Below are 13,617 nucleotides of genomic sequence, written 5' to 3'. Positions count from 1 at the left end.
TGATTTACCTTGTACCACTTTTTTGGAACCTGCACAGTGTATAACAAACAATTGCATAAATAAAATCTAACACACCGTTCAGAAAAATGTTACAAATGTATTAGCACAAAAGAAGACGTTCCACATAGTTTCTTTACATACATATTTACAAATCTCCTGGAATACTTTACACTTTTACTTTACAATCCTGTCTATTATACAAACAAAAGCATGTATAATTCCTCTTCCAAACTACATTGTTTAACTGTATAAAGATTAAAGCTAAACGGCAATGGAAACACAAACTAAGGATACCGACCTAAATGAGATACTTGAGGGAGCTGTGAGACTACATGAACCATCAAACTCTAGTCTGGTTTACATTACAAGCCCTAAAACCCTTTTCCCTCATGCATTAAATTTCAGTGTCAGGTAAAAAATATTGCTGGGCTTCAGTTTTTGAAAACAGCTATTAGACCTCAGAACCCCCTGTGGAAATCAAAAATAACTCTCTATTAATTGAGACATTACATAAAAGAAGAAAAACAAACACTGTTATTTAAAGTTCATGATGTAAAAAGAATTCTGTCTATGTATTCACTTGCTAAAATAGTATATATAATAGCATTTAGAATAATGCAAACGTGAAAATCGCAGAGTTCCACTCTACGATTCCTCTTCTTTAGACATCGCCTGTGGATGAAAAACACGACACACATGAGAAATTGTAAAGCAACAAGTTATCTGACCATTCATTTCGTTTTACTCTACATTCAACTCACCTGTTTGAGGAACTGTCGTCCAAAATAGTTCGTAGCCATATTCTTCAAGCTGGTCTTACCTCCCACTTTACAGCGCACATAGCCATAGAGGTTGGCCCCTTGTAACACCACTCCCATGATCACTACAGGCTGCGTGGAAGATTAAAGTCGTTAGAGTTTGACATTTATAATTTGATCACAATGCAATATTATTAAAGGATAAAGCTGATGATATTCTATATTCCTCTTATTCTCAATTAATCCAAGGAAAAAACAAAAACCCATACTCGAAACTAACGTTTTCACGTCCTCCCAGAGAGGATAGAAATTGTGTTCAGGCCTGTTTTTGGTTAGCTCACTACACTCCCATTGTCACTACAGCACTGGGTCCTACTGCCTTACATACTTCTTTAAAGTACCAAATGTGGATATTTAGGGTCTGAAAACAGTCCAAAATAAAAGCTAGATTTCCTCTTATGTTACATTTGATAAACGATACATTCATGACCTTTCTGATCTGATTTACAGAGACTAACACATTGATTGATTTGGTCTTCTCATTGGTTTTGCTAACAATAAGAAGTTGAGGACTTACCACCCATTTAATCTCAAAGGAAAAGAGGGTGCTGAATGCAAAGATGACCCAAATAACCGGACAAATAATCAGTCCGAGCCAGAAGATTCTTGACTCAGAATCTGATGCCTGTTGTTTCCCAGTACCCTGAAGAAAACAGGAAATTCTCACAGTTATGACATCTGCAAATACTATGAGGTCCAATGACTGTAAACAAGCATAATCAGTCCTCCCCATACAGTACAAGAGGTCAGTATCATATGAGGTCAAAGACCCCAGTGTGGGACAGAAGGATTACTATAACTCAAAAGCACAGACATGGAACAAACTAGGGAGAATCTCACCTTTCTAGACTCAAACACCCAGTGGCTGCGTCCATCATCATCCACCTGGTTCCACCACCTGAGACCAACCATCAGTCTCCCTGTGATGTTCTGTAAATACACATTATATTACAATTAACATCCGCATTGTACCAATATTCCTTTTCTTGACTTATCCTGTAAATAAAGTAAGACAAACCTTTACTGCCCAGAAGTCACATGACAGCAGAAGGATTATCGTCACCATGCAGCCGATGAAACCTGGACTGAAGAACTCACAGAGCAGGTACACGAGGATGGCAGTAGTTCTGAAGAAGAGGTGGAAGAAGGAGGCCACCGGATGCCTGGAAAGAGATTTTCAAGACATTTAATGCCACATGCAACATGGTTTACCTAAATGTTAAATTGATTAGGTAGGGGATAATGCCCAACAAGGTGTTCTTTTACCCCGACAATGGTACAATCTATGGTTATTTAATAAAAAATGTCACACAGAAACTAGACAGAAAAGTTCCATCCAACGGTCCAAAACACAACAGTATTCCCGTAGTATCATACATGTCAAAGAAAATTATCTGATCCTTACAAGCAGAAGTATCGGTCCACTCAACAAGTGCTGACAGACAGTGAAAAACATTGGTCATCTGTTAACTTACTTAATATTTGTCTTCTTTGACCTTTTCCCTGCATCCTCCTCTGCATCAAACAGAGACACGTCTTCATCATTGTTATCCTGAGGGATCAATAAGGAAGAGGATTAACCCTTAGAGACACAGTACTCATGGCAATGTCAGCTGCAGCCTCATCGTATAGACTAGTCACGGGTCTTATGAGCCCGAGTGATAACACCATGTTCAGACAATATTTAACATATTTTGTATTCAGTAAAATAAACGATCGTTAGTGTTTAGAACGAGTTCACAAGCGTATATTATTAACGGTTCGACTTTGATTACGTTTAATCATCCTGTGATCAGCTAACATGGATTTAAGCTAAGTGCTAAATAACTCAAAGGCTTTTTCTTGCTTAACTTAAAAATGGCTAATAAACAAGTAACAACATCAGTTTTTTTCAAAAAGGGCGTTGTCGTTCTTTTAATTTGCGAGTCAAAATATTTGTTTAATCGCGGTAACGTATTTAACTTAAGCTAATGTTAGCTGGTTATTATTATCACAACAGTTGCTAGCTAACTGGCTAGCTGGCTTTTATTGGTGAAGTAAAAACACTGTTGTGGCTGTTATAAGAAGACATCTGTGCCGTCATTGTGAAGTTCAGACGAACCAAAGTTCATTTCAGCTCACGGAAATGTAAATAGTTACTTAACCTAGCGTGCTAGCTTACTTCTTAGCAACATTAGCACGACAGATGTTCTCCCCAGCTGGGGGATATCTTGTGCTGCTGGACTTTTTCTATTACCATTTTAGCTCCATAACGATACGCTACATTGGCTGCTTGATAAACCCTAGATATAAATTATAAGAAAAGTTAAAATGTTTACTTACTTCTGCTAACATCTTGAAATTTGAGCAGGCTCTTCCTGGTTACATGCTCAGTTGGAATACACGTCACAGTCCACGGTGGTCATGTGACCAAAACGTGCCACGTATGTTGTTACGTCTATCGTCGTTAGTAGTTTGAGTAGTTAGTCTGGTTTGATTCAATGATTTTCTACGGTTTCATTACAGAGTTTAAAAAAAAAATGAGCGTCAACATTGCACACTTGTTACATAATACTTCTCAGGACGGATTCATGAACATTGTAGTATCATATTTCATAATTATATATTATTATATATTATTTTAAAATGAAATAAAATCATGTGAAGCCTACTTGCGAAATAATCCATTCAAAACATTTAAATGTTTTTTTAAACCTTGAAAACGTGTTGAGCCTAATTACATCAAGATTTCTCACTTTTAAAGCATGGATTGCGTTAGAAAACAGCATGGAGATTTCTTGAGTGGTAGGGTTCAAAATAAAACTGCTTAAACATCTGAATCCTCATTTGCTAGCCTTGCACAGCACAATATAGCAGTGATACTGCACCTAATCATCACCCAATGCACTTATATAGATAAAACTAGAATCTTACCATCAGTTTATCATGTTACATTGTTTATTATAATGTATTTTACTGTCTTTGTGCATTTGCGTACGTGTTATAATTAACAACTTTATATTTTAATGACATATCAGTCAAATGATAATCAAATTTATCTGGTTATTTCAGCCATGACTCTTTGACTTCCTGATGCTCTCTGTTTCATACAGCAGTCAAATTACTTCTGTTATCTATCAACTATTTTTGAGGTCCGTGTTGCAACTCCAAATGATCCCATCATGTGAGCCTTCTTATTTGATTCTTGAACTGTGAATAAAAACAGACGCAAATGAGGATCCAAATTTTTATTTGCATATAGAAAATATAGAACACCTTTGAATTCACAGTGTGAGGAAGAGTAACAGTAGTCCCAAACTTACATGAGTATAAATACAAACTGAGCCCAAATATCCATGAGATGAACATTCACAATTTATTATAATAGTTCTACTAAACAGGTAAACGGGTTTAATGTGGCATATCTGTCCCTTACAGTTGACATCATCAGTCCATCAAACAGTAGTCTTACATTGTTGAATTGTCACTTAAATGACCCTGCTGATCATTGCTACGCTACTGTCTTTGAAGTAACAGCTCCGTTTGCAGGTGAGGTGGGAGGAGAGGGGCTTTTGAGCCGTAATGGCTCCCCTGGTGCCACCAAGGCCACGATATTCTCCTTCTTTGGCAACCAGAACGCCGGATAAATTGGCTCTAGAAACTCTGCCTGGTACTCGTGGATGGGCGTCATGGTTTTATCCACACCATAAAAGGCCAGGAGGCCTCGTGTGTAGTCCACATAAACCCCGATCCGAGTGAACTTCTCCACATTCAGAGGGGTTTCCACGTCGCTGTGCCAGGCGGAGAAGGTGCGTCCGTTCCACTGGAGACACCAGGAGAAGTTGTTTCCTGTGATGCAGCTGTTGCTCTCACTGCCCTTGCGGTCGATGCTCTTGTACGTCACGCCGATGTGTGTGCCCTCCCCACTGATGTCCACCTCAAAGTAATGACGCCCCAGGTAGAAGCTCTCTGTAGCCAGAACCTGCCGCCAGTTCTCAAAGCGCTCAGGTACGTCAGGGTAAGGATGCTGCCAGGGTGTGGTGTTGGTCACCTTCCTGTTTTCCTCTGTCAGACGCAGGAACTTGTGAGCAGTGTCAGCATCAAAACTCACATTGGCACCATCTGGGAGAGGATTGTGACAACGTTATGTAACAGATACAACAAAGTAAACTAGAGCATGTCAGGACTGCAAACACCGCTGACCTACTTATCATACTTTGGGTACATTTAGCTGATGAAACTTTGTACATGCGTTGGACTTTTACTTGTACTTAAAGGAACAATATGTTGTATATTTACTGTATTTATTATAAAATGGCCATGATATGTCATCAGAGAGGAAACATGCTAAGTAGAAATACTGGCTTCTCCAACAACAATGTTTTTTCTCCTCCTGAATTTCCATTCCGCAGCATCTGTGTGTGTTTTGGCCTGCGCGATCCCGTCCACTGTCCATTTCCTCACCCCGGGTTGCCAGATTTGAAACAAATTGCCGCACGGGACTGATTGCTTGTCTTTGTCAAAGTGCAAGTCTAGCGCTCAAGTAGTTTCAGTGTCCTAAACCTGGCAACCCGCGTGAGCTTCGTGTTGTTCTCGAAGCGTAGCTCTGTTTGAGAATAGCTGAGTGTGTGAGTGTGGATGGTAGGATGAGTAAGTGACAGAGACAGGAAGTGAGTGTGTGCGCATGAGTTACGAGAGTGAACAGGAATCGGAGCGGATCAGCGGAGAGTGTTATCGGTGACTGAAAATAACAGAACGACTGTACAGTCAGGCTGTGTGTGTAATAAAGCCATGTACTCCAGGCCTGAAGCCGCTCTCCCGTGTCTCGCTTCCTGCTCGCTGCTGTGTGTGTAAAGTGACGGGAGTTAGCTCGAAGCTAGCGGCAGCTTCGGCCCTGGAGCAGACCGATCACGGTCGGAACACTGAAGCAGGAAACATTCAAATCTGGGGAGGAGGGGGCGACGGGAGACGACGCTCTCAAATATTTTGAATTTGGACTGCAGCACCCTTTTTAGACTCTAGCTGTCAGTGTTACATGTTGGTCCTTTAAGTTTACATTGTTGAACTTATACTTGTTGTGACAGTAAGAAAAGGATGTAAGCACTGTCCACCAGTGGTCTCCTTGACAATTTGCTCCTTTTGATGCTTTTTCTTATACTGTAAACAGATTATAATTAATTGAATTTAAGGGTCAGGGCTGCGGGGTCATTGGGGGTCAAGTGACATAGTCTTATCCAAAAAGGACTTGAAGACTCTTAAACAACCTTTAAACAACCGCCCAGACGCGTCATCTTTCCTTGAAAACTCAGTTAGAAAGCAGGATTTTTATGCTGTGATCATCGTTTTTTCTGCTGATGTGGTTCCATGAAGTATTTCTCAAACTATGACTACAGCACTGACAGGAATGGCCCATAAAACACTTACACTTGAGGAAGTCCTCGTGCTTCACTGGATCTGGTATGGACATGTTCTGTTTCGCTGCGATGATTTCATGAACTGTCGTCTTTATCCCCATTTTGTCTGCAATAGAAGAACATGTTTCAGTTTCATGTTTCAGTCTGTGGCAGTTCAAATGTGGCTTCAGCTGACACAAAAATGCATCAGAGACAAACAAGCGCTTGTGGTCTTTCTGCCTGTGTGTGTGTGTGACCTCATACGGCACACAAAAGAGGTGAGTCATAAAGCTCACAGGTGGTTTGTACCTGAGCTCTCGCGCTCTGACACACAGGCTGAAAATTCTTCACATGTGTGAACAGGCCCGGACAGACAACTATCTGTACATCTGTAATTTAATGCTGCTGTGTGATTTCTCGCAGTGGAATCACTTGTGATATTTTGTCCTCACCGTTCTTGCATGTCTCTTTAACTTTGTCGATGTAAGAGGACACGAGCATGGCGCACAGCTCCTGCGTGGAGTCGACGATCACGCGGCTGAAGGAGTTCAGGCGGTCCATGAGGCCGATGTAGACCCCAGGCAGAGAAATATCAGTGGCTTCTTTCTTCCACTCTGAGTACTCCTGCAGAACAAACACAGAGCTGTTCAGGGACCGCAACATGAGGATGGTTGCAGACTTTAGGCATGACTCTAACCATGAGAGCTTCTTTCGCCCTGGTGTTGTTACCTGTAAGAAATCCACATCATTCTTGTTCTTGGAGAGCTTCTCCATCTGCGCCTGTGTCTTCTTCAGCTCCGTGCACCTCTGCTCCAGGTGGACCTTGATGCCCTCGGCCTGCCTCAGCGCCTGCTTCTCCTCGCCCTCCAGGATCTCAGTCACCTCCCGCTTCGCCCTCTCCACCACCGCCTGCAGCTCCTCGAACTGGCTCTCGATCACCGCTCGTACCTCGGTGACCGAATGCTGTGGAACAACCCATTAAAGATTCAGATGACATCGTATGGCGGGGGCATTCTTTACATTCTGACAGTGAAGGACGCATACCAAAACCCCTGACAGATAACAGGTGTGGAATGCACCTGGTCACATGATTATGTTACATAACTACAAGGTGAGAGAGGGAGCGCTCTGTTGCCTCAGCACCATGGATTTCCTCCCACACCGCAGGGTAACCTGTCCGGTTTGGGTGGCTCCCTCCTTCAGGCTTTACAGGGATCTCGAGCCAAAGATAGTCCCAGCCAGCTGATATTTCATTAAATATTGTGACACTCATGTGACACACAAAGAAGTGAGCTCATCGTGGTTCGTCATACAACATGTTTACCTCAATAGAGACTGTGTTGAGCTGAAGTTTGTTGATGGCGTTCTCTGCTGCTGTCACCGTCTTCACCATCTCAGTCTGCTTCTCCCGGAGTTCTTTCTGTTAACACACAAAGAGAACAGAAGTCAGCCTCCTCACAAAAACCACAACCACGACGTCACGCTGAAAATATGCAAGACCCTAACAGACGGAAAATGAACGTATTCAGCAGATGTAAACATTTTGGAAAGCTCTGTTGTTTCCATGTTTCCAGAGCTGTCTGTTAGAGGGTCACACATCCTATCTACACTCCAACAATGGAGGTTTTTGGAAGCTTGTTTTTAGATTCAAGTCTGAATTCCTCGGGCAGGTCGGGGCGACTCCAGAGCAGAAGCTGGTACTCAACAAGCGGAATTCTTTTCCATGAAGTTCAGCCCCTGAGGGGAATGTTTCCTCAGCTTGAGACTTTGTCACAGGGCATAAAATCTACGTTTAATCACTAAGAAACCTCAAATACCCTGCAGCTGCAATGAGGAATTTCATTTGGAGAGCGGTTCAGGACGATGCTTTGTACCAGCAATATACGTTCAGACAAAATCCAGAAGTTTCAAGTGTTAGTTACTTTGGTAGTTATGTCATTTCTAGTGTCATGCACACAAATACCCGACACTTATGACAAGAAAAATTAAGCTGCAGTGTGAATGAGTGTAGCCCGTCATTGTGATTACAAACCAGTGGTGGTGGTTTCTCTGGCTAATTAGCACGATGGGCGGGACTAAGCAACTGTCAATAAGGACTTAAAACACTGTTGGACGTGGGTCCTGTTTATTCCAATGAGAAGCCCAGTGGCCTTAAATGTTTGACTAAATTATCTTGATCTTAAACTCAGACTCAACACCCAAGGATGTGATGCATTATCAAGTCAAAAATAATGTCCTGATTTTACTGCGCTCCATTCACTTTTAAAACCCCACATAAGGAGGATGTTGGAACAGCTCTGTATCAGTATTGTTTTAAAGTTATACAGGCAGAGATATTGGTCTCATTAGGGGTGTTAGAGCAAATCCCCTCTACGACAGAGATCAGTTCAGAAGGTGTAAAACTCAGTATGAAAAAAAGAGGAGTGTAAGAGTTGACAATCCTGTTTGATGTCAGACAAGTTTCAGAGGTTAATACAGACGATAATCAACATCAACTACATTAATATGCAGACGATCTTGTGATGTATTTGCCCAAATTTTGAAAAAGAATCCTCACTTTGTTAATATTTATAGATAGTAATATTTGAGAGCCATTGTGCTCTTATGCACCTGCACTAAGTCCCAGGTGTAAATACAAATATGACAACAGCTCTTTCATCAAAACTCTAAAGACCCTGATGTTAGCCGCAGGGCCCCTCCCTCTGGAGCAGCCTTCCTGTTTCAAACCAACATGCGACCACGGTGACTTCCTTCACATTTCCACTGAAAACAATCTCTCATTCATATCTCTGACTGGTCTTTATGTGCCGCCATCTCTGCTTTGTGCTGAGCTTTGCAAAGGAAAGAAGTGACAGTGAATCTTTGCGTACATTACATACACAGCATCGCTCCTTGTGTTCCAAGATGGCGGCGTGGAAGGACGCAGCGCTTCTGTGCTTTCCCAAGCAGCACAGTTAGCTAACTATTTGTATATTCCTGCCGACTATTTTTGCATTTTTATATCTATAAAATCTTGTTTTATTCTGTTTTTTATCTTTATTCTAGTTTTATGTCGTCTTATTCTGCACCGCTCAGCTCAGGGAGGTGCTTCACTGTTTCGTTGTCTTGCACAATGACGATAAAGACTTGAATTTGAAATACAGCACAGCAATTATTTGGCAAATATTTGTCACAGCTCAAAACATCACAGCTACTCATCTTCAGCGTGCAGAGGGGATTTGTGACAGTAGTTTATGCTAGCCACAGTTTGGGCCTCTCGCGTATTAATTAGCGTTAAATTTGAGCGTCAGTGCTAAAAGATAAATGCACAGGGAAAAACTTACATCTGATGTGTAGGTATTTCAAGAATCCTCAAAGACTCTTCTGACCATCTTGCTGATAAAAAATATTCCCTCCGCTGCACGATAAAAAAAGTGTTTTAACTTCTATCTTTACGTGACGTGCCATTGCAACATTTCATGTTAAACTGTATTTCTTAATATGTTTGTCAATATTAATGATACTTTTGGGTTTTTAAATTCAACATACTTAATATTTTTTGAGCTGTATGAAAAGAGCAGGGATCTGAGTCATTTCCTGCTACCTGGAAAATACAGAGAAACAGGTTAAATAACATTTTGATTGTGCAGCTGCAGGGAAGTTGTTTTATCCATGCTTTGAAGAGTCTTTAGGGATTCCAGAAATACCTTCAATACTGAGGTAAGTGCTGCTAAAAGACCCTCAGAGTTTGAGAAACATTGCCGGGTAAACCTCTGTAACTAGAGGCTCACACTCACAGCAGCATTAAGCATTAACACAGCATTAAGTTAAACAGAGGTGAGCGTTATGTAATGAGGTCTTTAAAGGGAGGATTCAAGTGTGCAAATGTGGCACACAAGCTCTGAACAGGAAGTCATTTCACCCTATTGTCCTCCCTGTTTGTCAGACTGACCTGTGGAGGTGAGTCTGTTTGAAAGGAGGAAGTGTTTACGAGCACAAACTTCATGTTTAACGTTTCGTGTTTTTAATCCCCGTCTTGTTTTCTGTTTGCACACAATAAGAGAAGTTATGCAGGTCAGCAAACTTGATCATGAGTTTGGAGTGTGTGTGTCACGCTTGTGACATTTTCACCCACATTCTCATATGGCTTACTGACACACTGTGTTTGCTTTACAGCTGTAATAAAGCACTTTGAGGTTTTGCAACAACACTCTGTAAATAACAGCTTCAGATCTGTTGGGGAATCTGGACAGGAATGCCTGAACCTGAGGGTCAGCGACTGTCAGAGAGACAGAGAGAGACAAATGACTTCTTGAGCTTTCCCTGCGTCAGCGGGGCTAAATGGATCCGAGTTTCCAGACTGCAGGAAAGCTCAACAATGTAGTTAATGTGGACAGAGAGCCCGTGATTTAATGAACCTCTGAGTGGATAATAAGTCTGAATCACTGTCCTGATTGGATTTAAAGTGATCAAAGCTGCATTGTGAGAACAACTGTGATGCTTTTGGAAGATACAGATCATCCTCTCTGTCACGGTGCCGAAGGCAGACATCACTATAAATATCCTGTCTGTGAAGGCTGCAGTGTGGGATTAAAGGATTGTTTTGGAGCTCAAATTGCAAATTAATGGTGCTAGTGTTGTCACATTGAGTTTGATTTATTACTCGTGTCATCTGGTTCCAACTCTACCACAGATTAAAGAATAACGCTCGGTGTCAGAACCACAAAGGAGGTTTGGTGTAACTGGAGATTGTTTTAGACTCTAACAAAGGACTATTATAATTTATATTAAATCAATAATTTAGGTCATAAAATGCCACAATCAAGTCCTAAAAGAGCCGTTTTTATCCAACGTACGGAGAGAAAAGCCAAGAGTTTTGATTTCTAATGATATAAAACAGAGACAAGCAGGAAGCCCTCACGATTTGGAACCAATGAATGTTTGACATTTGGTTTGATGAATGGTTTAGACGAGTGGTTTCCAAGCTAAGAGCCAAGAAACAGGATTGTTTAAGATGTAAGTAACAAACTTCCGACTTCTTGGCTTACCTGTGCTGCTCGAGGCGACTAAAAATCCTCTAAAGAGGACGAATGTGTGATGAAAGCATTTTTCTTTTGATTAGTTCCTCACAGTTTATATCCACGCAGATATACGACCTGTGATTGGTGCTATTTTTAGGGTGTCACAGGCCAAAAAGGTCAGAAAAAACTGACTTAATTGATCAAATATATACCTAAATCGTTATGGAATACATACCTAACACCTGATAATAAACAGATTGTTTCAAAGGGTGGGAGGGAAGGTGTACCTGGAATATCTGAATGTATAAAAATGCAGTTTCGTCTTAACAAAAGGAAAAGAACACAGAGTATGAGAGAAGTGCCACTCGCCTCTATCTGTTTGCGAGCCTCCACCACGGTGACGGTGTTGTGGCCCTTGTGCTCCTCCGTCACACAGTCCTGACACACGCAGCAGGCGTCAGCGCAGCAGAAGAGCTCCAGGGGCCACTTGTGGCTCTCGCAGGTCCGCCTCTCGATGTCCCTGAGCGGCTCCACCAGCCGGTGGTTGTGAAACTTGGGGTTCTCCAGGTGAGGCCGCAGGTGGGCCTCGCAGTACGACACCAGACAGGTGAGGCAGGACTTGAGGGCCCTGCAGGGGCTCTCGATGCAGGAGTCACACACCACATCGTCAGGGCCCAAAGGTTCCTCCTTCACCTCCTCTTCTTTCACCTCCTCTTTTGCATCACTTTTGTCCTCTCCCTGCGTCTGTGGCTCTGCTTCTTTCTTCTCCTCCTCCTCAGGCTTCTTGGGGTCCTCAGACTCCTTCAGGTCCTCCTGGATTTTGGTCTCCTCTGAGGTCTTGGAGTCCGGCTCCTCTTTGCCCTGGATGACGGGAGCTTCAGCCTCTGTCCCGTTCTGTTTGGGAGCATCAGTTTCAGGCTTGTCGGGTCTCTTCAGACACTTGGGACATCCTTTTGTTTTGTCCCCGAGGCAGGAGCCACAGACGGAGTGAGCGCAGGCTGCCGGCTTGTCTCCGCTCAGAGCACCTGAGCAGACGCTGCACAGCTGCTGCTTGGAGACCTCAGCTGTTCCCTCAGCTGCTGTATCTGCCATGTCTTCACTTAGTCTTCACTCAGTCTTCTCTCAGTCCTCTCTCAGTCCTCTCTCAGTTCTTCTGCCTGCTCCTCCACTCTCCTCTGCTGACTGACAATAACTGGCTGAGCCACTTCTGTGAGCCGGTAGTTCCTGGATCTTACTCAGGAGGCAGGACAGCCACACCTTTAGGATGTCAGTCAAGGCTCATAGTTTCACTCTGGATGTGACCCGCCCCTTCAGCACTCACAGAAAACAGTGAAACACCCCCACACACTATCACTGCCCTCCCCTCCGTGTAGGAAAAAGAAACCGCAGGGTGGAGCTCAGACTGTAGGAACAGAGCGATGCAGAGCTGCGTTTGAACATGGACTGAAGCTCTGATTGTTCACAGATGTTTGATCTTACCTCACTGTTTCACTGCTCTGTCGCTCTGCTTCTTTTGTTTCAGGCAACTTTCAAGACAAAACTGAGGAAATCTTTGCTGCTGGCTTTTGTTGTGTGATCTGCTTTCCTCTGAAGTGAAAGTGGGAAGTTCAAAAGAGCAAACATGTTGAGTGAATCAGCAAAGGCACATGGGAGAGCAGAGCAGACGCTGCCACCAAGTGACCGCAGCCTGCAGGTAACAGAGAGTTTCCCTGAGCATGAGTTACAAAAGGAAGAGGAACATCCAGATCAGCTTTCTCGTGGTCATGTGATTAATCAAGTGTGTTCAACCAATCAGAGACATGGATCTGACCTCTGTCTGCCTCATTGTTTGGTCTTAAAAAAATCTTTTTAACACCTTTTTATGTGTTCTTCTTTTTTAAAGAGGTTATCTTTTATTTTAAAAATCTATTTAAAAAAACAAGCAGCTTCCAATCATTCAATAGAGATCAGATAAAAGAAAATTGGCCAAAATGGACACAAAAAGAAGAGAAGGAGGAGGGAGGAACGTCTGCTGCAGGCGGACAGACGAAATAATATTAACGCCTGCTTAAATGGTGTAAGAGTAATGCAAAGAAAGTCACACGTGTCCAAAAAGCAGCACTGCAAAAATAGGCGCAGTTCTTATTCTTCATACATTTTGGTTAAAAGGTTAGAGATGTTAGATGGTTCGAAGGACTAGGTAAAGCTGCAGGTGACTCTGAATATGAAGTTAAAGCTGCTCTTATCGATATTTGTATATTAACAAATGACCAGATGACTACAGTCAAAAGACTACAGAGATGCAGCATGCAGCTGTTTTCTACGGTGGCCGACAAGGGCAATCACACCGCAACGGCCCCGATGGTTTTCATTAGAAGAAACAGGCTGCAAATTCAGAAACAACGATGGAAACGCTCTACAAAGGAAAAAACATGCTGCAAAAAGTAA

At 42.5% G+C, this 13,617-nt stretch overlaps 2 protein-coding genes across 2 annotated transcripts; both read right to left on the bottom strand.

The window, feature by feature from the left end:
- Positions 1-77: 77 nt before the first annotated feature.
- Positions 78-3,210, bottom strand: tvp23b (trans-golgi network vesicle protein 23 homolog B (S. cerevisiae)). Its single transcript, XM_069664580.1, has 7 exons — positions 3,141-3,210; positions 2,294-2,370; positions 1,837-1,981; positions 1,659-1,748; positions 1,336-1,461; positions 762-890; positions 78-672 (listed from the first exon to the last, which is right to left on the bottom strand). The coding sequence occupies exons 1-7, from the start codon at positions 3,150-3,152 to the stop codon at positions 646-648; spliced, it is 606 nt and encodes a 201-aa protein (XP_069520681.1). The 5' UTR covers positions 3,153-3,210; the 3' UTR covers positions 78-645.
- Positions 3,211-4,044: 834 nt separating this feature from the next.
- On the bottom strand, positions 4,045-12,389 carry trim16 (tripartite motif containing 16). Its single transcript, XM_069664506.1, has 6 exons — positions 11,560-12,389; positions 7,515-7,610; positions 6,920-7,153; positions 6,643-6,814; positions 6,222-6,317; positions 4,045-4,919 (listed from the first exon to the last, which is right to left on the bottom strand). Exons 1-6 carry the CDS (start codon positions 12,280-12,282, stop codon positions 4,309-4,311), a joined length of 1,932 nt encoding a protein of 643 aa, XP_069520607.1. The 5' UTR covers positions 12,283-12,389; the 3' UTR covers positions 4,045-4,308.
- Positions 12,390-13,617: the final 1,228 nt, after the last annotated feature.

This window comes from Semicossyphus pulcher, unplaced genomic scaffold, assembly GCF_022749685.1.
Source record: "Semicossyphus pulcher isolate SPU_LCO1_2020_fin unplaced genomic scaffold, fSemPul1.0.p SCAF_16, whole genome shotgun sequence".
NCBI classification, from domain to species: domain Eukaryota; kingdom Metazoa; phylum Chordata; class Actinopteri; order Labriformes; family Labridae; genus Semicossyphus; species Semicossyphus pulcher.
The sequence above is the reverse complement of the archived record's forward strand: the minus strand, read 5'-3'. Positions and strand labels throughout refer to the sequence as shown.

What these genes read in the sequence shown, in the direction of transcription:
- tvp23b (XM_069664580.1), bottom strand. An exon ending in TCAAAGAAGACAAATATTAA is followed by an intron (nt 1,982 to 2,293) that starts GTAAGTTAACAG and finishes ATCTCTTTCCAG; the next exon opens with GCATCCGGTGGCCTCCTTCT. An exon ending in GTGACTTCTGGGCAGTAAAG is followed by an intron (nt 1,749 to 1,836) that starts GTTTGTCTTACT and finishes GTGTATTTACAG; the next exon opens with AACATCACAGGGAGACTGAT.
- trim16 (XM_069664506.1), bottom strand. Translation starts at nt 12,282, where the DNA reads ATGGCAGATACAGCAGCTGAGGGAACAGCTGAGGTCTCCAAGCAGCAG. An exon ending in TCAACACAGTCTCTATTGAG is followed by an intron (nt 7,154 to 7,514) that starts GTAAACATGTTG and finishes GTTGTTCCACAG; the next exon opens with CATTCGGTCACCGAGGTACG. An exon ending in ATGATGTGGATTTCTTACAG is followed by an intron (nt 6,815 to 6,919) that starts GTAACAACACCA and finishes TTTGTTCTGCAG; the next exon opens with GAGTACTCAGAGTGGAAGAA.